The 22389-nt window shown below is 31.9% G+C and overlaps 1 protein-coding gene across 6 annotated transcripts in view; it reads right to left on the bottom strand.

Moving 5' to 3' along the window:
• LOC123704315 (copper-transporting ATPase 1) overlaps positions 1–22122 on the bottom strand; it is a 53630-nt gene extending 31508 nt beyond the window's left edge. For 3 of the 6 annotated variants that reach the window (XM_045652640.1, XM_045652637.1, XM_045652641.1), the window contains exons 1-3: positions 21846–22122; positions 20436–20486; positions 20169–20205 (exon numbers count right to left, since the gene is read on the bottom strand). In XM_045652640.1, coding sequence (XP_045508596.1) covers positions 20169–20205; positions 20436–20457 — 59 coding nt within the window. In that variant the 5' untranslated portion in view covers positions 20458–20486; positions 21846–22122. Of the gene's footprint in view, positions 1–4476; positions 4496–10361; positions 10509–18437; positions 18792–20168; positions 20206–20435; positions 20487–21845 lie in introns of those variants that run through there. The other 3 variants (XM_045652638.1, XM_045652639.1, XM_045652642.1) reach the window with 3 other exon arrangements.
• Positions 22123–22389: the final 267 nt, after the last annotated feature.

The raw sequence follows: 22389 nt of genomic DNA, 5'->3' as shown, positions 1-22389 counted from the left end.
GATGATGATGATGATGAATTAACTACTAATTATAATATAAAACTGTCCCTACTAATCCTAACTAATAATATAAATGTATAAGTTACTCTGTCCGCCTGTCTTTCCGAGTGTCAGTCTCTTCTTCCCGCCCCGACCACTGGACCGATTTTGATGAAATACATAGATTGTTTGAGGCCCGAGAAAAGAAAAGGTTTTATACCGGAAATCTCACAAAAAGAGGTATGCGGGTTTTCCTTTAATTACGCGGGCGAAGCCGAGGGCGAATAGCTAGTATCAATTGCAACGAACAGATTTATGTAAACGAGGCTTTATTTAAACTCTGATTATACTATTTACTTCACTTATCTTGTCGAATGAGGGAACAGAGATAGTCCTTCAAATAAACATTCAATATTATTCATGCTATGTAAATCTGTCATGTTGTTTTGATTTACAGACGTTTCTGTTTATCTATACTATACATATAATATGTAACTAGCTTACCGCCCGCGGCTTCGCCCGCTTTGTCTAAAACCTAATAAATTATATACTAAAACCTTATTCTTGAAATACTCTATCTATTAAAAAAAACCGCATCAAAATCCGTTGCGTAGTTTTAAAGATTTAAGCATACAAAGGGACATAGTGAAATAGGGACAGAGAAAGAGACTTTGTTTTATACTATGTAGTGATGATAACAAAAATAAAGAATAGTATAACTACAGCAAAAAAAAGTAGTGAAAGTTATCAATCCCAAATTATTTTTAACTAACAACTAACTTTCGCCAAAGAAAATACCCCCATAGTTCCTATTCCCACGAAATTTTTGGGATAAAAACTATCCTAAGTATGAATTCGTCAATGTATTTTCTCGTTGTAAATAGCAAACAATACAAACTTTCGCATTTATAATATGTAAAATAACGCATAAGTTGTATGTCAGTTAAACCATAGTAGATAATTATTAGAATATATCACAATTCTGTCTTGTAACCATAAGCCATGGCTACCAAGGTTTCATATACAGCGTGCTCAAAAGAAAATATTGCATTGAGAAAATTTTAAAGAATGTAAACATTTCGATTACAAGGCTGGATTCGAATCCGCGTCTTTCACCCGACTTCTCGGCCACCGGAGATCCCCGCTGAGCAATCGAATTTATTCCACTCTTTCGGTTTCATGTGTCAAACTAGGGTCACCCAAGTTCCATTCGTTAAAAAATTCTCATTTATAAAACATGTATAACTCAGCCCCCGGAAACACAGACACAATAGAAAATCTATTGTGTCGTGGCCCGATCGGGCCGCTCGGGTCTCGATGGGTTAAATGATATTCAACTCAATAGTAAATATCAAATATTACATTATTACCACTCCTACATAAGAGAAAGTGGAGATAAAGTACAATAGGCGACCTCATTGGTTATCATCGATCTAAGATCAAGTTAGGTAAGATTAACTTGAAGTAGAACAAGAGAATGAAGGTAATTATTAACAATAAAAGCAAAAACTGTTAAAAATATTCAAATAATAAAATCAAGCATGCTACATAACATAATTCACTGATTAGACAGATTAAAATAGTCAGGGAATCAAAAAAAAATTTGTGCGTGTACTAGTGTACACACGTAAGAAGTGAAACTTCATTATGACCTTACTTTTCAAAAAATAATTTATTATATGCAACTTTACAGAAATACATCGAATCACGCGTGGTAGGGGTAAGAAAAAGATGACGCGTAACGGAAAAAAGTCACGCGTAACAAAAAAATGTTACACTAAATTTTTTTCCAAATCCGATAAAGAAGTTTCATTTCAAAAATCTTGTTAATTGTTAATTTTGAAACTTCAAACGTATGATAAAATAACATTAGCCAAAACCTACATAAAATCAATATTTTTTTATCAAAAAAAAAAACACGCTGTATACAAGCCCCCACAACATACAAGGTGACCTTAAACGTTAAAACTAGAGCAATAATTATTAAATTGTGTCAGCGAGACAACTAACTATGGCAATTGATTTATTTTTTAACACAATGGTGCAGTGGCTACAGAATTCCCGTTTGAGGATGCGGGTTCGAACACCACAACAATTTAAGTCGATGAAAATGGTTACAATGTATTTTTACCATTCCTAATTTAATAAGTTAAAACTTTAGCTTCTTATGGTCTTACCACAAAACAATTTAAACACAGTCTAACTTTAAACCAGGGATCTGTCACTTTTATTGTTGTCTATGTGAAATACGACAAAACCAGATTAAAGAGAACCCGCGCTTAAAGATAAATAAACCCTGTCTAAAGTTTATTGTGGTAAGACAGTTAAAGTTTATCATAATTCTATGTATTTATTACTAAATTTAGCATTTAGCCATAATTATCACAATTCTAATATCATTCAAGTGTTTTACAAGTGTTTATTCAGTTTGCAAATCAACATAGTTTAGAAAGTATGTTGTCAAGATATCTAAGGAAATTTCATAATTTCATTTATTTCCAGACACGTGCCATCGCAACAGTATATTTATAACAAATTGAACATCAGATAATACTTTGTACACTTATCAAAAATCGGTGACAATACATATATACAACATTTTTATGAGTTTATCTCATTGAAATGTGTTTTATGACATTCAAGTGCTTTATAATTAAAATTTTTGGAAGAAAATAAATAATTAAATTCTAAAATGGCGGATGATGCGGGTTCGGATCCGGCCTCGTGATCAAATTATTTTAATTCTTTAAAATTAAAATTAAGTTTATTTATTTATTTAAATTTGAAGAAAGCACACGCATATAACTAGTACATACATTTACGAACAGAAAACAACATCCTGTATGTACACTAAGGTACAAGGCGATTTACAAGGTGAGATGAATGTCCCACATAACTCAATAGTTACACAATACTCAATACCTACTCATTGTCCATTATTCGATTCCCGTGCACGCGATGGCTAGTTCAAAATAACAATAAATAATAAATACTAATTATAAAAAATAAATTAAAATGTTGGTAACACTACTGAATGACACTAAAATAGAATGAACTTAGGATTTTTAAATATGTATGTATGTGTAGTATGTAACTTGGAAAAGAGATTCATGAATTTAATTTAGGTTCACCAAGAGTTTATTACATTTAATAAATTAACGGTGCATTTACATCAAGTGAGCGAATGCTCATTCTTATAGTGTTTTTAGTGCGCTCAAAAAGATTCTATGCAATATTCTAATACTGAACAACACTGAATACGAGTTTTCGTTTACACTAAAAGATCACGAAAGAATGATCTTACTCAAGCTCTAGCTGATGTAAATTCACCGTAATATGTACCTTGATCTCTGTCAAACACTTAGTCTAGTTGCTATACAAACAAGAGCTCTCAATATACTGGTTAATCTATTCAACTTACGAGTGACGTCACCTATATAGAATTCGCGCGTTCTATAACTTCTAGAACTATTTTGAATTTTACTTTCTCACGTTAAAAATAAAGTGCAACATTTAAACACGAAAGTTTTAAACTAAACTTATTACTTTATCGTATAAATTAAAGCAAACAAACTCACACGGTAATAATAATTAACCAACTAAACCGGCCATTCTCAATTTGCGGTCGTCACTTTTTCCCGCGCACCGAGTGCAAATGTTTTACGCGGTCAGCGCTTGAAGCGCTTGAACTTTTATCAAGCGGTTCTCCATTCGTTTTTCTTCTCTTTTTTTTTTGTTGATTTTTTCTAAAATTATATTATGTACACGCATTACGCGTTCAATTCAAAAATTAAATTAAAAGTTAAAACTGATATTGTAAAATTAGTTATCAGTAGTTTTTTTGATTCTTGAGTTACATTCATGAGAAGCTAGCAATATTTTTTCATTCATCATAATTCATAAACAATAATAATACACATACGTATGTGACCCCCTCCCTAATTTGTTTCAACCAAACTTGCATGTGCAAATCGATACAATAAAATCAATTAATATACTAGTTTTAATTACTAGCATAGTAATTAATATTATACTTCCTCAAAGCGCTTGAAGCGCTACATTATTAAGGCATTTCACACGGCACCTGCGAGATGTAATCACACGAACCTATATGTTCATAATTACTCTGTTTTCCTCGATTGTGATGTATTATGGTTTTTATTTAATTAATATTCTATACGTAGGGTATTCCCTTTCCACCCGGAAGTATAACTACGTAGTACATATATGTATAATTAATATTGTTTAAAAAACAAGCTTTTATTAGATAAATTCGTTAAATTATTGTAGTGCAACCAATCTATACTAATATTATAAAGCTGAAGAGTTTGTTCGTTTGTTTGTTTGTTTGTTTGAACGCGCTAATGTCGGGAACTACTGGTCCGATTTGAAAAAATTTTTCGGTGTTAGCTAGCCCATTTATCGAGGAAGAGGTTATAGGCTATATATTCGGGTTAGATTTTGCAGTACTATTTTATTTTTCATGTGGGTACTTACACTTAAGTGACTTAATTCCTGAACCAAGCACACAGTCCCAACTTACACCATCGACTGACTGACAGAAAAAAAATGGCCGACCATTGTCATACGCTTAGAACCATTGTTTAACACCTTACTTAGAACACGATGTTTATTTTAAATATAATTATTGTTTGGTTATTATGTTTTGTAAGCGATTGTACTGTATTAAAAACTGTGTGACTAATGTAATGACCCGAGTTTACACGTGGTAAATATAGTATCCTTGAGATATAGGGGTAGATTAGTATACTAATATTCTAAATATAAACAGTTTGTAATTTGGTTGTTTGTTACTCTATCGCGTAAAAACGGCTGATCAGGATTTTGATGAAGTTTGTGCGGATCGCCACCAAAAAAGTATCTCTGTTTCCTTGTTCACGCGAACGGCTCAACCGAAGCGAAAAACAATCGAAGCGATACTATTAGTTACTAGTGGACCGCTCCGGCTTCGCCCGTGGTACATATTTCGCAATAAAAGGTAGCCTATGTCCTTTCTCGGGTATCAAAATAAACAGTGGAGGTACCAAATTTCATGCAAAAATGTTCAGTAGTTTAGGCGTGATTGAGTAACAGACAGACAGACAGAGTTACTTTCGCATTTATAATATTAGTATGGATTTACACACATTCCTCGCACATTGCTTGTGGAAAACCACCCTAAGGGTACATTCGCGCCCAATTAAATTTTACACCATTATCCATATTTCATTCATCAATATTCTATATCCATTCTGTATTACAATAATTACACATACATATCCGTGTACCTATATATAAGTATGTATTTCATTACAAGGATATAAATGACCTTCTAAATGTAAACTTTTCCTCGACAAGTAAATATAAGAGCCAGCGCGCACGAGCAACTTTGTCTCCGCAACTATTTTGTCTCTCCCACCCATGGACTAGTATGAAAGTGCGCGCACGTAGCGACGCAACTCCCCATACAAATTGATGGGAGAGACAAAATAGTTGCGGAGACAAAGTTGCTCGTGCGCGCTAGCTCTAATAGTTTTGAACTCCATCAAGGTCTTAGGTCCTAGTATCTATCTACTAGTCTAATATATTTTCTAGCAGAAAACAGATAAGCAGTAGAAACTACTTTTACTTAAAGGTAGCACAAAATTCTGACTGGTTTACCGAGTTTTATAACAGTCTAGCTGTGCCCCGCGGTTTTACCCGCGTTGCTCCGTTCCTGTTGGTCTTAGCGTGATGATATACCTATAGCAGTATAGCCTTTTTCGATGAATGGGCTATCTAATACCGAAAGAATTTTTCAAATCGGACCAGTAATTCCCGAGATTAGCGCGTTCAAACAAACTCTTCAGCTTTATAATATTAGTATAGATGTATAAATAGTATAGATTTGTGCCCATTTACTACGAAACTGAATTTCCACGTGTACGGTGTACTACAAATAAACCTGACTTTCCTCGTGCTAAAGCGATATTTAGCTTTATCGCATTTTAACGAGAAATAAAACGCATTTGTTTGCAAATATACCGGATTAATTTTATTGCTTAAGTAGTTACTCGAATGTTACCATTTCCGTTTTGTTTTTCATGGTAACTAGAAACCACTTGATGATAAGGAATAAAGGGGCATTTAATTAAATGATAATCACTACATAGTATAAAACAAAGTCTCTTTCTCTGTCCCTTTGTATGCTTAAATCTTTTTTGATATAAAACTTTTAATTGTAACTGGCTTGAGTAAAATACTATAAATGCGAAAGTGTATTCGTGTGTTTGTTTGTCTTTCTTTTACGTCGCAATGGAGCGATTTTATGATATGATTTTTGTGTCTGGAGATAGTAGGTAGTCTATGGAAAACATTAGTCCTAACTAATGTTTTCCATGGACTACCTATACTATCTCCAGACACAAAAATGAGATATTTACCGGTTTAAAGTACCTATACTTTTAACCGGTAAATATCTCATTTTTATAATAATTTCCTTTACATACGCGGACGAAGTCACGTGCCGTAAGCTAGTGACTAATATGAGCGCTCTATGCCCCACGGACGAAACCACGGGATAAAACTATCGTAGTCCTTTTCAACCCTTCAGAGTTTGAAGAAACAAGTCGCTTATAACAATAACAATATAACAAGTCACTCTATTTCTTCAACTACCTATCTATTTTCTTTAAAAATTTCATCCCATTCCGTAAAGTAGAGCTGTGAAAGCGTTACAAACAAACAGACTTAGCATTATAATATTAGCATGAACACGAGTAGTATGAAAAGTTTATCGTCACAAACAGACACAACAATGTACATAATTAATTTGCATAGATATTGTTTTAAAATAAGTATATCCTTCATGATCGTGCATATTTTATTTATTATTTAAATTAAATATATTTTCCTGCTAACAGCTACAAATGTGTTAAATTATAAACACACATTATTTACAACTAAAACGAAATTATTGTGCTATCAGCTCCCATACCATTTTCTTAAAACAGTATTACTTCCAGAGTAGAACAAAGGACGGCACTATATATCTTTCCCACACAGAAAATATAATAATAATAAATGCTTTAAAGTTTATAGTATTTTATTATAATTAAGTGGATCTACTTTCTATAAAATATTTGCTTTATTCCGAACCAGGGGCCGTAGACAAAGTAACAATTACAAAACGCTAACGAAGTTAGAAATCGCAAAAATGTGTGGGATTGACATACGCCGCGTTAGATCACGTGGTCTATCTAATGTCAATCCCATACATTTTTGCGATTTCTAACTTCGTTATCGTTTTGTAATTGTTACTTTGTCTAAGGCCCCAGATGGCGCTGTATCACATGTCAGAAAAAAAAATTATTTTATGCAAAAAAAATGAACTCAACATGTATTTATTCAATTAGACTTCTTGTAGAAGCACTTTAGAATCGTCATAACATAGTTTTACCAATTGCCGATGGTACACCGATTCGGAAAGCAGTTTCTACAGAGAAGATGATAATATGTAGGTATCTTAAGAAAGCAGTTACAACAGAGATGACGATATGTCTTAACTATCGTTCAAAAACAATAAATAAAGGATCGAACCAGCTACCACTTGATACCCGTCCGATTAGGGCCCTTCTGGCCTCCTCCACTCAAGCGACAGCTCAAGCCGAGGTTCGTGGTCCCCGTCAAGGGGGGACGCCCTTGTGCATGTCGCTACCAGGGTGAACCTTCAGTTCACCCCCGCGTCCGCGTTAAAATGTAGTAGCCCTTCTGGCTAACATTGAGAAACACCATACAAAAAAAAAAAAAAATACCACTTGATAACAAAGACACCGTCATATATAATTATAATAAAACAACGATAATATATAGCACAGATAAGTAATTAAAATGCCACGGATAATGTAAGAGTGATAAGAAGGTAACAACATGTAAATACATGGAGATTACAATATGCGATACAAACATATTTTTAACATATTTTTAAAAACACGATTAAATCTTTATATAATTTATCCAGACTACACTTGCTAGTAGAATATTCAAATCTACACTAATATTATAAAGAGGCAAACTTTGTTTGTTTGTTTGATTGTAATGAATAGGCTCATAAACTACTGGACCGATTTTGATGAAATTTGGCACAGACAATCTTTAGACCCTGAGAAAGAACATAGGTTATAAAGCTGAAGAGTTTGTTTGTTTGTTTGAACACGCTAATCTCAGGAACTGCTGGTCCGATTTGAAAAATTATTTCAGTGTTAGATAGCCCATTTATCGAGGAAGGCTATAGGCTATAAATCAGCACGCTAAGACCAACAGGGGCGGAACAAAACCGCGGGGATCGACTCAATAGTATAGTCACTCCAATACTTTATCCTTTTGGTTAGTCCCTATCAATATTGGTCAACATTTTACAATTAACAATCTATTATATAATATTCATTCTCTACGAATAAATCGCTCCCAAAAGAACTTGAATTAAAAAATATTTGTGTTTGAGTTTGGATTTAAGTACTGTCTGTTTGTCCTTCAGTGTGCAATCACCTCTCTAACTTTATGTAACGTTACCGAGGAAGTGGACACATTCGCTATTGCTTAAGTCCAACTTAAGTCGTTGTAACTTACATTTTAATATTTATTTTTATACTTTTAAATATATCTAGAGGAAACCGAGGCGAGTAGTATATTATTACTAAAAATATTTTTTTAAGCATAACTACTAGAATAGCATTTTATTATCTGTGGAATTAGTTACACAAAAACTACTAGCTAAGAAGCAAATTAAAAATTTTCATCAAAAATGAAAAAATAACAGGAAATGTAACACGAAAAGATGATGGCGGAGAACCTCATTTAATTAAAAACATTAAAATTAGAATTTTCCTGTGTTTGATTTTAAGCGAGTATACATTTCGAAATTAAACTAATTTTAACGGATTTTAAACGAGATTTATTCATTGTATAATAATAGAAGCCTTCCGTCTCACCCTAGCCCTGCTCGCTGTAAAGTGTTAAAAAGTCGAAGAAATCGCGTTTAAAATCAGTTAAATCTTTAATTTCTACATTACATTAATTCTATCGAACCCACACCCCCAGTTTACAACCACTGAGCCATACCTTCATTAGAATGCCGTACAGGGGTTCAATATTAAACATTCCTATGAGATTCCTCCACGCTTCACCCACGAACGATCTTATTGACCGAGATATTTCTCATTCTACCCTCATTTCGGATTATTCCCATACAATGAATGTGTATTTATAAATAAGTGCTTCTAAAAGAAATCTACTTGAATGTTGGAGTTTGGAAAATTGAAGGTTTATATCAATTAAAGTTATGGATGACGTTGAAATTAAATTAAATTTTATTAAATCCTTATACAGATATAAAATTACTCCAATATATTATGCTGTGCAAGTATTAAATAAAAAAATATGAATGTCTGTCTACTGATTCCTGCAAAAAATCTAAAGTTGGTGAACTACTTATTATGAAAATTTTCTTGCTATGTCGTTCAACTGAAGAAAAACCAAATACATCAAGTATTATTCTAAACAATCCATATACTATACTAATATTATAAATGCGAAAGTAACTCTGTCTGTCTGTCTGTTACTCAATCACGCCTAAACTACTGAACCAATTTTCATGAAATTTGGTATGGAGATATTTTAATACCCGAGAAAGGACATAGGCTACTTTTTATCCCGGGAAAATGACGCAATCCCGGAAATCCCACGGGAACGGGAACTATGCGGGTTTTTCTTTGACTGCGCGGGCGAAGCCGCGGGCGGAAACCTAGTATGAAATAAATAATCTTACGAAATCGTAAAACATTATAACAAATAGGAAGAGGCTTGTCTTCCTGTTCACTTTAATTATACATTATTCTGTAAGCTGTAATTAATAGTTATAACCACGCCTAATTGCACAATACATAATGTGTGTCTATCCAGTATGCATAAAGTTAGTTAAATCATGTAGTTTTACTATTTGTTAACCGACTTCAATAAAGTGTAGTTTTAACTATTTTTGGTTAATGATTTTTGGGCCTTGGTTTCTGTTATTTTTAATTATTTAAATATTTACATGTACAAAACAAATCAATTCATATAAAAAATACAGAAGGTACATTATGATATCCAGCGCTAATTGCGGCTTTATCACTTTGCGGTGATCTCTACCAGGCAACACGGGTAAAAATACGAAATATCTTGAAGCTTAGCAAAAAAATCCTTATTTACTTACTATAGATAATCCAACTATTGTAAAAACTAAAAACTATATTGTAAAAGAGAAGAGTGAGACTTCAACAAGATTCATCAGAAGGATTTGAGCCTTTTCCCATTACTGAAATGACATACCTACTTACAAACTAAAAAATTAAACAAAATCTTACCCGATATCCTCATCTTCCAACAAGGAATATTTAAATCCACGGGACAACATTTTGCACTTTGACACTAAGTATCACTTATTCCATCTTTACACTTACACTTATATTGACACTTTTTCACATAACTTTATATATTTATTTAATTACGCTCTGTATTGCATTGGAAAAAAGTAAACATTAATAAATTTAAAAACTTAATAATATACTTAAATATTATTAAAGTTACAGTTTGTATGTTTGTAGGTGCTAATCTTCGGAAGTACTGAACCGATTATGAAATTTTTTACTAACAGAATTTTTTATCACGTGACATCGCCCGTTGTAGGAAATCAATAAAATTAATTTTTAATCTGTATATTATCAGAAACACTATAACTATAAAATAATATCTGCGCAAAAGAACAAAGAGTTATTTTATTATAATAATTAAAATAAAGATTATTTACAAGTGCCCTTAAACTATTGAATATCATATCTAATTGTAAATCTAAATGTATGGAATGGGACATCATAATAAGAACCGCTGAACTGATTTCGATACATTTCGATTAATAGATAGATGAGATATTGTGGTAGGTCATGGCTTATTTTTATAGCAAAAATAAAACTTGAGGCGTTGGAAAAGTATTTTCGTACGAAACTTTTTCTCAAAAGTAGAAAAGATGGCGAGCGAAACCGCGGGCCGCAGTTTATTTGTCCTTACTACATATTATAAATATGAGAATGTGTTAATTTGACTTTCTTTCACGTTGCAACGGGGCGATTTTATGGTATAACTAGCCTTCCGCCCGCGGCTTCGCCCGCGTTTTCAAAGAAAACCCCGCATAGTTCCCGTTCCCGTGGGATTTTCGGGATAAAATCCTATGTGTTAATCCAAGTTACCCTCTATATGTGTGCTAAATTTCATTTTAAGGTTTTTCGGTTCAGTAGTATTTGCGTGAAAGAGTAACAAACACACACACATCTTCCCAAACTTTCGCATTTATAATATTAGTAGGATTAGTAGGAAGGATAGGATTTGTTTATGAGTAAGGAGGCTAGAGAGTGACATCTAGGTTACTTTTTACCGCGTTGAAACATGCCATTCCCATGAAAATTTTTTTGCTCACACGAAGCCGCGTGTAACAGCTAGTTACATATACATATAGTTCATACAAAAATGTTTTTAAATAAACATACTAACAACAAGTCGGACCATTGTTGCATACAATGATGTTTATAATTGCCAATACATTGGTTCAAATAGCGCATTGGTAATCTATTTGTATTTTATTCAAACTTTAGTTAATCTATACTAATATTATAAAGCTGAAGAGTTTGTTTGTTTGTTTGAACGCGCTAATCTCAGAAAGTACTGGTCCGAAAATTCTTTCGGTGCAGTTAGATAGCCCATTTATCGAGGAAGGCTATAGGCTATAATTATATCATCGCGCTAAGAATTAAGATCAACAGGAACGGAGCAACGTGGGTAAAACCGCGGGGCACGGCTAGTGAAAAATATTTTTATTCAGTATCATTTTCGATTTCTTTTTTTAACATTCTTTTATAAGCTTCACCTGTATGTTTGTATGTAACCGACTGAAAGATACCGACGACTTATGATCTAAAAGAAACTTGTTAACGAACTCGAATTTATTAAATGACAATAAAAATGTTTCGGTCTGGCAGGACACAGAAGGCTGATCACCTACTTGACCCTAAAGAAAATCGATCAGTGAAACAGATGTATAATGCATCTGCCCCTTACCCCACTAGGGACATGGGACTTCACTTTCACTGCTTTAGGTATCCCACGTCATAATAAAATTCATTTTCAGTAAGATTTTGTAAGTTGATAAACTTTACAAGTTGATAAATTCAAACTAAAGTATAAAGGAGATTGCCCAAGTGACTATGGCACTTGGTATCGCAATCAAACTTATTGTGTCAAGATGAAATATAGCTCAATTTGAAGCTTGATGTTAGTACTTTTAGAAACGATTAAAGTTTTTATGTAAATAAGCCGCAGTTCACGACAATAAAAATAAAACAAAAGTTTTATTCAACGCTTCAAAAAAATACTTTATCGAGTTTAAACTAACGATGAACGTTAAGTTTTACATTTATTACATAGGTAATATTTTAATTTACAAGATAAATGTGAAAAGTAAATCGTAATAAACATTATTTCAAAATAAATAACGTCGAACAATGCGTCGAACACATTCATTCAACTATGACATATGACGCAGGACGCTTGCAAGAGAGATAGATATATGTGTCAAAACAAAAACTTTTACTTTTATTTCTATTTATTCGGTATAATTACGACTTAATAGTGATAAATATGATCATTATAAATACAAATAGGAATTAACAATATCACGAACACGTGACACAACTAGTATTTTACCGATTCCATACGTGGTCATACATGTTTCAAAAGAATAACTTTTACTATTATTTCAATTTATCCGGTATAATTAAGACTTAATATTGATACATATGACCATTATAAATACAAATAGGAATTAACAATATCACGAATACGTGGCACAACTAAAATTTTACCGATACCACCCGTGGTCATTCTCCTTTAAACCTTTATGTTTACAAAATAACACCACTAGTATACAAATAAAATGAAACACAAAATTGAACCTTAATCCATACAACATAATAGTTAAATTCGAATAAAATTAAAAGAGCATAAAATGAACCAATATAAAAAATTTCACTTTTCACAGTGAAAGTTGTTACGTCATTGGTATTGAGTTTGAGTTTGAGTAATATAAAGTTTAATTACTGTTTATAAATAGAGCATTTTTGTTAATTTCTAGGTAGTCAATCTTATTCAAACTAGCTTTCCGCCCGCGGCTTCACCCGTGTTGTCTAAAACCTATAAATGATATAGGTACTAAAACTTCCTCGAGAATGCACTCTATCTATTAAAAAAACCGCATCAAAATCCGTTGCGTAGTTTTAAAGATTTAAGCATACAAAGGGACATAGGGACAGAGAAAGCGACTTTGTTTTATACTATGCATATAGAGTAAAAAAACGCTTAACTGAGTTAGGTACGTATATAACTATTAAATTTGAATAAATACACAATTCTATAAACACATAATATTCTGCTAGATAACATCCCTATCAAACCATCTACATTTATTTACAACATAAACATGGGTGTAACAACATATTACATATCTATTTGTACATATAATAAATCTGTAGAAGGGTCCATTCTGTACATTGAAAATATTGAAAAAATGAATAGCCCAGGTGTTACTGGATCGATACCAAACCCAAATATGTGATTAAAAAAATTTCTCTGTCTATCTGTCTGTATGTGCAGACATCACGTGAAAACTAACGGTTCAATATGGATGAAACATGGTATACTGTCGATGAAACTTGGTATAATTATACCTTATTATCCTGGGCATAAAATAGGATACTTTTTATCCTGGAAAAATACGTAATTAAAAAAAAATCTTAATTTTTCCGCGCAGACGGAGTCGCGGGCAGGCGGGCAGAGTAAATCAACATTCGGCCTAGTCATTCAATGAAAAAGCAGATTCAACCAGATGACTGCGACATATACATCTATACTAATATTATAAAGCTGAAGACTTTGTTTGTTTGAACGCGCTAATCTCGGGAACTACTGATCCGATTTGAAAAATTCTTTCGGTGTTAGATAGCCCATTTATCGAGGAAGGTTATAGGCTATTTAACATCACGCTATGGCTAACAGGCAACAGGAGTGGAGATACGGGGGTGAAACCGCGGGGAACAGCTAGTATATTATAAATATATTTCCACCTCTACCGTATCATTCGTACAGTAAACATATCGACAAACAAGATACGTTATCTTTAACTGATAAGGACGTCGATAGTATTAGTCTGTGATAGTATCTATTGCTACACTGTACATGAACTATCTGATATATATAAGTAGTACAACCGTATGTACCAACTTTCATAGCATATTTAATCGAAAGGGGTTGATTTTTGAAGAGAAATAACTTATGCTTGGAAGTCTTCAAGTTTTTTCCATTTCAAATAAAAATTTATAAGTATCTACTTTTAAAAGCAGAACAGCTGACAGGCATGAAAAATAAATAACTTTGTATTAAATTTTGTGAAAAATGTATTAGTTCGTAGAGCATACATACATACGGATTACGGACAGTTCTCTAGAATCGTCTTTATTATCTATAGTCTATACATATAATAAATCTGTAGAAGGGTCAATTCTGTACATTGAAAATATTGAAAAAATAAATAGCAGGGTTACTGGATACTGGATCGATGCCAAACTCAAATATGTGATTAAAAAAAATTTTGTCTGTCTATCTGTCTGTATGTTCAGGCATCACGTGAAAACTAACGGTTCGATTTCGATGAAACTTGGTATAATTATATCTTATTATCCTGGGCATAAAACAGGATACTTTTTATCCCGGAAAAATACGTAAAAAAAAAGTAAATCTTAATTTTTCCGCGCGGACGGAGTCGCGGGCGGAAGCTAGTTTTAAATATTAATGTTGTTATATTGACATAATTTAAAAGAGCAACAACAGTTTCTTGACGGCATTTCTCGGTGGTTATTTAATTATTATTTTTTGTACATTGACAGTTATAGCGCTTCTTATGGACGATAAAAACCCATGTGGGGTTGTCCCGTAAAAAGTCACAGGCAGTTCTTTGGCATATTATTATAATATATTATGATGTTACCTTAGAGCATTAATTAATGCTGTAAGGACGTTACATACCTATGTATTTTTTTAAATTAAATTGTAAAACTGACATGATTTAAGCAACTATGGAGTTTCTTGCCGGTTCTTCTCCGTAGATACTGCTATCCGAATCGGTGGTAAATGTTAAAAATATGTACTGACGTAATACGTATCAAAAGTGCTTCTAGAAAAAGTCTAATTGAATAAATAAATATGTGTGAGTTTGAGTTTTACTTTTTACTTTTACATGCACCTGAGTAGCATAACAAATAAACCCTTCAATTATATTCATTTACGAAGATTCGAGTTAAAAAATAGTTTTATACAATATTTCACAACAGCATATTTCGCCTTGATACTCCTTAGATAAACACTACTTGTAGATAAAGATTCCTCAAACTAAACCGAAGATATGGAACTTTCTACCATTATTAAGTTTAAATCTATTATAGTAATATTTTAAAGATGAAGGAACTGTTTGTTGACTGGCCGGTTGGCCAGGTAGGTAGTGGTCGTGGGTTCGATTCCCACCCGGGCAAATATTTGTGTGATGAACATAGATGCATGCTCTGTGTCTGGGACCTAGGTGTTAATTATCTATATAAGTATTTAGTTTAAATTATATATGTATGTTTATCAGCCATCTGGTTTCCATAACACAAGCGAAAGCTTAGTAACTATGGGATCAGATCGTGCCGTGTGTGAAAATTGTCCCGAAATATTTATTTATATTTATTTATTAATTATTGACTCCTTTAGTCTCTATTTCAGTTTAAAACTGACCGATTTAATAAAACCTACGTACACTAATCAAGGATGGGTACTCGGTGACAAAACAATAATTTCATCTTAATATCGCGTGTTTTTTCTGCTTTTTTTTTTAGAAAAAATTATCTATATAAGCTAAGCTAGCTTGTGTAAATCCAAGAGACAGAAACGTCATAATTATAAATAACAAGTGATAACTGCGTTAAAAACAACCGACTTCAAACTTGCACTTGCAAAATTTACAAATACCTACAGACAAAAATGCTCATAAAATAAAAACTACTGGGCCTATCCGAATAAAATTTTTATGGGACCAATTCGACACCATCCCGCATCGAACAAAAAAAGAATCACGTAAATCGGTTCAGAAACCTCGGAGTAATCGGTGTACATACATAAAAAAAAAAAAATATACCGGCCGAATTGATAACCTCCTCCTTTTTTTTGAAGTCGGTTAAAAATGGATATTTCTGATTTTTTATAATATTCATGAGAACAATCTATTTATAAATTGCATTAAAGTGAAAGTATTTTTTATAAAATACATTAATAACAAACATAAATTAACATACATTAAAATACATAAGTAGGTATTACATAAAAAAATAATAATAGCGAAATTTATTTCACAAATTATCGACTTTTCGACTCGTATTCTAGATAAAAGATATCATGCACAGATTAAAAATAACACAAATACAAAATAGATAATAACATATAATCGATATTATATGTCGATTAGTAAATTATATGTATAGATATTTGGATTACGCTGATATTTGTGCTGATAAAAATCACAAACGTGGATTAAAAATCAAACCAATCACTTCGTGTTTTTAAACGGCTTTAAATTGCGTTTAATTTCAATAGATTATTTTATTTTCTCTAAAATAAAAGTATTTATATATTCTTCACATCGAAGTTTTTATGTACTTACAGAAATTTGGTTTTGCTTTGTATCATTAGTTGAACAAACAACCTACTTTCTTGATAACTGAATTTGTACCTACACAAACCAGTTTCAATACAATTAACTACATCATTTTTAATTACAATTTTTTATTCGCTATATCATTTATATCATGCCACACGTTTAACACACTTATTTAACCCAAATTGGTTCAGTAGCTTCGTAGTAATTGTGCAACACACATACATAGGTAATAATAATACACTTCATACTTCACATTTCGCAGTAAATTGATCGTAGTTACCTACAACGAAAGAAAAAAAAAAACATCGAAATCGGTTGCGCCGTCTTGTCTCAATGTCAAGGGCAAATTAATAAAAAAAACATCGTCCGAATCTAATCTATTTGCTAACATTAACTCCCTGCGGTTTCGCGATAATTTTATATTTAAAAAGAAATACCTAGGTACCTATAATAAACAATATTTTATACAAACACTAGGTAGTTCGAGCCCGTGGCTTCTCTCGCATGATAACGCTTAGGTATAAAAAGTAGTCTAGGTGCTAATCCAGACTATAATCTATCTCAGTAACAAATGTCATATAGGTAGATGTTTAGTTATTTTGACTTGACTGAGTGACAACTGACAGACAGTCAAGTATCCATTTATAAAATTAATATCATTAATATTGGTCAAGCCGTTTCGAAGATACAAAAGTTACTTACAAACATGCTGTCACGGGATTTTTTATAGATCTACTTGATACCAATAGAAATATGAATAGAACCCGCATAAAACCCGCATAAAATTTAGGTTTGAGTTAACCGCATAAAATTTAGGTTTGAGTTACTACTTCTAAATGAACCTACCTACCTACTTTTTATTTAAAAGACATTTTCCTACAACTCTAATTACTTATTATGTTAATTACTTATTTCAAAGACAACATTTACGGTGTTGTGATAAATAATCGACGTCAAGTACAACAAGTAATAGAAGGATGTGACGTCAGTATTACAAAATTATATGTCAAAATTAGCGGATATCCATAACGTATTTCGATTAAAAAATGTAATTAAAATAAATGAAAAAAATAATAAGCAAGATAGGTAATTATTTAACATTGCTGAGAATTCCCCATTCGAATGTATCTTTAAAATTAGGGAAATCTAAAGATACATCACGAATGGGGAATTATTAATAAAAATATAAATAAGGAAAAACCTCTGATGCGTGTTTACATGGAAATTTTTAAAATATATTATTCCTTTATAGGTACTAACTATTTAAAAATAAAAACAGAATTATCTACTTGGTTAGAATAAAAATGTCCCACGCCCCCCGTGTAGCCCCTTTGCACCTACGCCCTACCTACGTCAATACTAGATTTTATATAGTCACTCATAATAAAACCTGGGACATAAGAACTATATCTTACTAACCATTACAGTATGCTTTAATTAACATTCCACCAGTTTACCAACCCCTATTTACGTCATAGCCACCCACACGTTTGCAACCCTTATTTTATCTCCCACAAGAACTATTTTCGATGCAAAAAGTGGCCAATATTCATCATTTTATTCTTAACTATATCTATGCTGAAATTCATCAAAATTTCTGCAATATTTTTTGCATTAAAATCGAACATGCAAACTAACAAATATTTACTTCACTTAATAATCGTGTTCGTATCACAATTTATTTGAATTGAATTGATTTGATTCACACAGGAATTATATTTCACAATTTCACAAGTACTAGAAATTGAACGCAACACAACACAGCAAATACAGTAAATAATCTCAACACAAAATCAACAATTAATATCTAATTTAAATCTACCATTGCAATAAAAACACAACACAGAGCGTAAAAAATCATCCACAGATTATGTAAAAAAGAAAACTTTTTCGCGCTAAACAAAAATATTCGAATTTCGAATCGCGTGACTTTTTAAGAAAAAAAAGTGCGCGAAAGTCACACGGTACCATTCACGATATCGTCGCGTCTTGTACTGCTTGCGAATGCCTCGCGGAGGTGAATGGGAGACATTAAGATAGCTAGTGATGTGTGACTGTCGATTGTTGATTGTCGATGAAAAAGTAGGGCACAGAACGAGTGTAGGTAGTAAGGCGACATGTATTTATTAATATTCCAGTTAATTTATGCAATTGACATGAAAAGAACAACTACAGAGTTTTGGGCCGGGTCTATAGATTCTGTTTTCCGAACGGGTAGTTAATAATTTATATGTATGAAAGGATTTAAAAGCGCGTCTAGAAAAGTGTAGGTAGTAAAGCAGTATTCAACTGAAATTAAATCTTTTACAGAAAATATAAGAAATAAAGTCGTTATAAAAGCTGTTATTGTGCTTGATTATGAGCGTTGAACACTATCGTTAATCGATACTTTAATAGCATTTAAGAAACTCGATAAAGTAAGAGATTAAGACTCATGAAAAAATAAGAAAGTAGATTACAGATTTTGCAAAAAAATAAAGACTATTACGAAGAATGCAGTCTTTTCTTGTGTTGTTTTAACGCAGTCCATTAGGAAAAAGCAGCATCGACTTTAAAGTGAACAACTGCAGTAAGTTTAAGTTTACTCACAAATTAATATTTCGATGAAGACCGATAACCGATGTTCAATAACTTCATTTAAGGCTTGTTTTCTTCGTATTCTTGCTTATATCCTAACATATTCTAACCACAATTATTTTTCTAAACTATCGACACTTTTATCGACAACCCTCCTTTCCAACACTTTAACGATTACGCATCAATCAAACCACTTACGCGATATCACTGAACCGTGCAATCGAAACACAACTCTAACACAATGCAATTAAAGTTTACAATACACGCGCTGCTTGTGACCTTACGACGTTATAAAGATGTTTAGTATAAGGAAAGTACACACTTCATTTACTACTTAAGCTTGGTGCACATTCCTGTTTAGGGGGTCGATGTTAACGGTTAAGGATAATTATTTATAATACGTAATACATAAAATAAACTGTCTTGTACGTGGTTTTGTTTGCCTGAAAATCTTCCATTTCAAAGGTCAAAATATACAATTTATTTCGTTACTTCAATTATATTATGTAGGTATCTATATATGGTCGCGGAAGAATTCTAATCAATACCCGCGGCCCCATCATTAAAGCGGCTCGACGGAACACAGTGGGGTTTTAGTCGGTAAGAATCCGACATAACCCACGGCTCCTTCCCCGGGGGCCGTGGGTATCTTTGGAAGATTTACCCACTATAAAAAAAAAAAGGTATCTATATATAGGTCTATAGTATTTTCATCATAATTGTTTGAGCGGTTTAGCTTCAAAAAGATTCAGACAATATGATAAACAAAACTAGGTATTGTGCTATAATAATTAATACTTACCCAGATTTTCCCTTCTCCACCATCTCTGTAGTTTCATCTGTAAATAAATAAAAGAATTAATAAAATTGATGGTAAATTAGATTAATATTAAAAACTATATTTAAGTAACTTTAACCTAACTGTATCCCATATATATTTTTCCTTATTTATTAATGCCTATCAAATGACAAAAACTCCATAAAAATGTTTCACTATTTCTGATACGTCCAACTTACAGACTACGCTGCCTAATAAGTTGCCAAACTTAAGTACATAAAAATAACTTACGTAGTGTCGTCCCGTCAGCCATTACCAGTCATCACTTATCACTCAAAAGCTCTATAAACAAAGAAAATAATGTTAATACCAGTTACCACAAAAGTGTTTTGTTTAAAAATAAAAATGATGTGTGGCACTCGGGGACTGCTGCGGTAAAGTTATTGCTTAACATGCCTATGAATATCGTTTTATTTTTCAAACGATACTATTTTTAAGATGTGATTACAACTAAATTTTATTCCTTATTTTTAGCATTAAGGGTTGATTTTATGTTAATAATTCTTGAATTTAATTTAAAAATTACATCATTTAAAAAAATATGACTAAATAATATTATATATCATTAAAATAGCTTACGATTATCTAATTATCTTGCCAATGCAGATATTTTTAATCCATGCGAGATATAAAATATTTAAGTCTGTAACTAAGTGAATTAACTGTGTAAAAATATATCCTGTAACAATAATAATATGAATGCAAAACTTTGTTCGTCCGTTACTCCTACACTGCTAAACTACATCACCGATTAAGATAAAATTTGAAGTGCAAAATAGCTGTAAAACTAGCATCAAATATAGTATTTTCTAGTGTTGGATTTTACACAAGTATTATACAAACAGAAAAGCGCAAAGTGTGCAAAACGTTAGGGTAATAATATAATGAATAAATCACATTTTTAATCCGTTAAAATCTTTTATTTCTAGCATCAAACTTATCTACTTTTCTATTGAGAAACAACCCATAAAGACTAAAAATAGGGTATTAAAGTTTTTGTCTATGATTTAGTCCGTAAACAAAGCCACAGAGCACAACTAGTATGCAATAAAATTCACACAACAACTAGTATAAACATAGATAAAGTTTGTACTAGATAACTGATAAACATTTTTTAATAGTTATTATTATTTATTATCTCTATGAAAAACAGAAACAAAAGGTATGATATAATATTACTGGAAGAACAGCTGTGGTTGTTCAAAACCACAATAATTAATGAAATTATAGTTTGATTAAACATGCAATTTTAAAATAGTTATAATGAAGAAAGAGATTGAAACTTTTAAAAATGGGTAGATTACAAATGAATAAAAGAAATATTTTTTAATGAAATATCTTGTTAACCATGGGTTAATGATATTGTAAAAACGTATATAATGATGAAGTACTTAGATAATTCAGTGGTTTTAGTTGCTATGCAAAAATGAAGTTAGCCTAAACATGATAAATATAAGTTTAAATAAACATCCAAATAATAATGTATAGTTGGCCTCTCTATTTGTGTTTGCACCAATTTTTTATGCAAATTTTGACGTAAAGCAGAACTGATCACTTTTACTTTTAAATAATTTCATGTTTTGTTATTGTAAAACGTATTTATCACTTGTTGTGATTTGTCACTTAAAATAGGATACTTACAGTTCATAAAGAGACGTTGTTGACCTTTATTTAGGGCACATAAACACTCCTAAACACTAGCAAAATGCGGAATTATCAATAAATGCAATTAATAACATAATCAATTGTCTTTGTACTATTTACAACACTTTTTATTGATGAACGCTCATTAAGGGTTATTTATTCGAATGATGGAAATGTATTGGAATAATAAAAAACTCTGAATTTATTGATATTACACTAAAAATACAATTTATTCGGAATTTTAGGTTTAGATGGGGAAAGGCTGATTTCGAAATCGGATGTCTTTGTGACGCTCGAACAGCTGACAGATGACATGACCCATACGGGTCGTTCAAAAATCTTATTGAAAACAAGCGAGTTAATATTGTTTCTGTTAAATTAATTGTATGTGTGGATATAATACAATATACTGCTCTTTTAAAACCAACAATAATGTTAAAATGTGCACTTGTTTTATTATTATGAAATTTGCTCATAAAATTAGCCGTAAAAAACATGTGTAGTGAACTATTTCAGAACGAATATTACATAAAAACTATGA

The sequence above is a fragment of the Colias croceus genome, chromosome 29, assembly GCF_905220415.1.
Source record: "Colias croceus chromosome 29, ilColCroc2.1".
Taxonomy (NCBI): Eukaryota; Metazoa; Arthropoda; class Insecta; order Lepidoptera; family Pieridae; genus Colias; species Colias croceus.
This window is presented reverse-complemented; position numbering and strand designations above follow the sequence as displayed.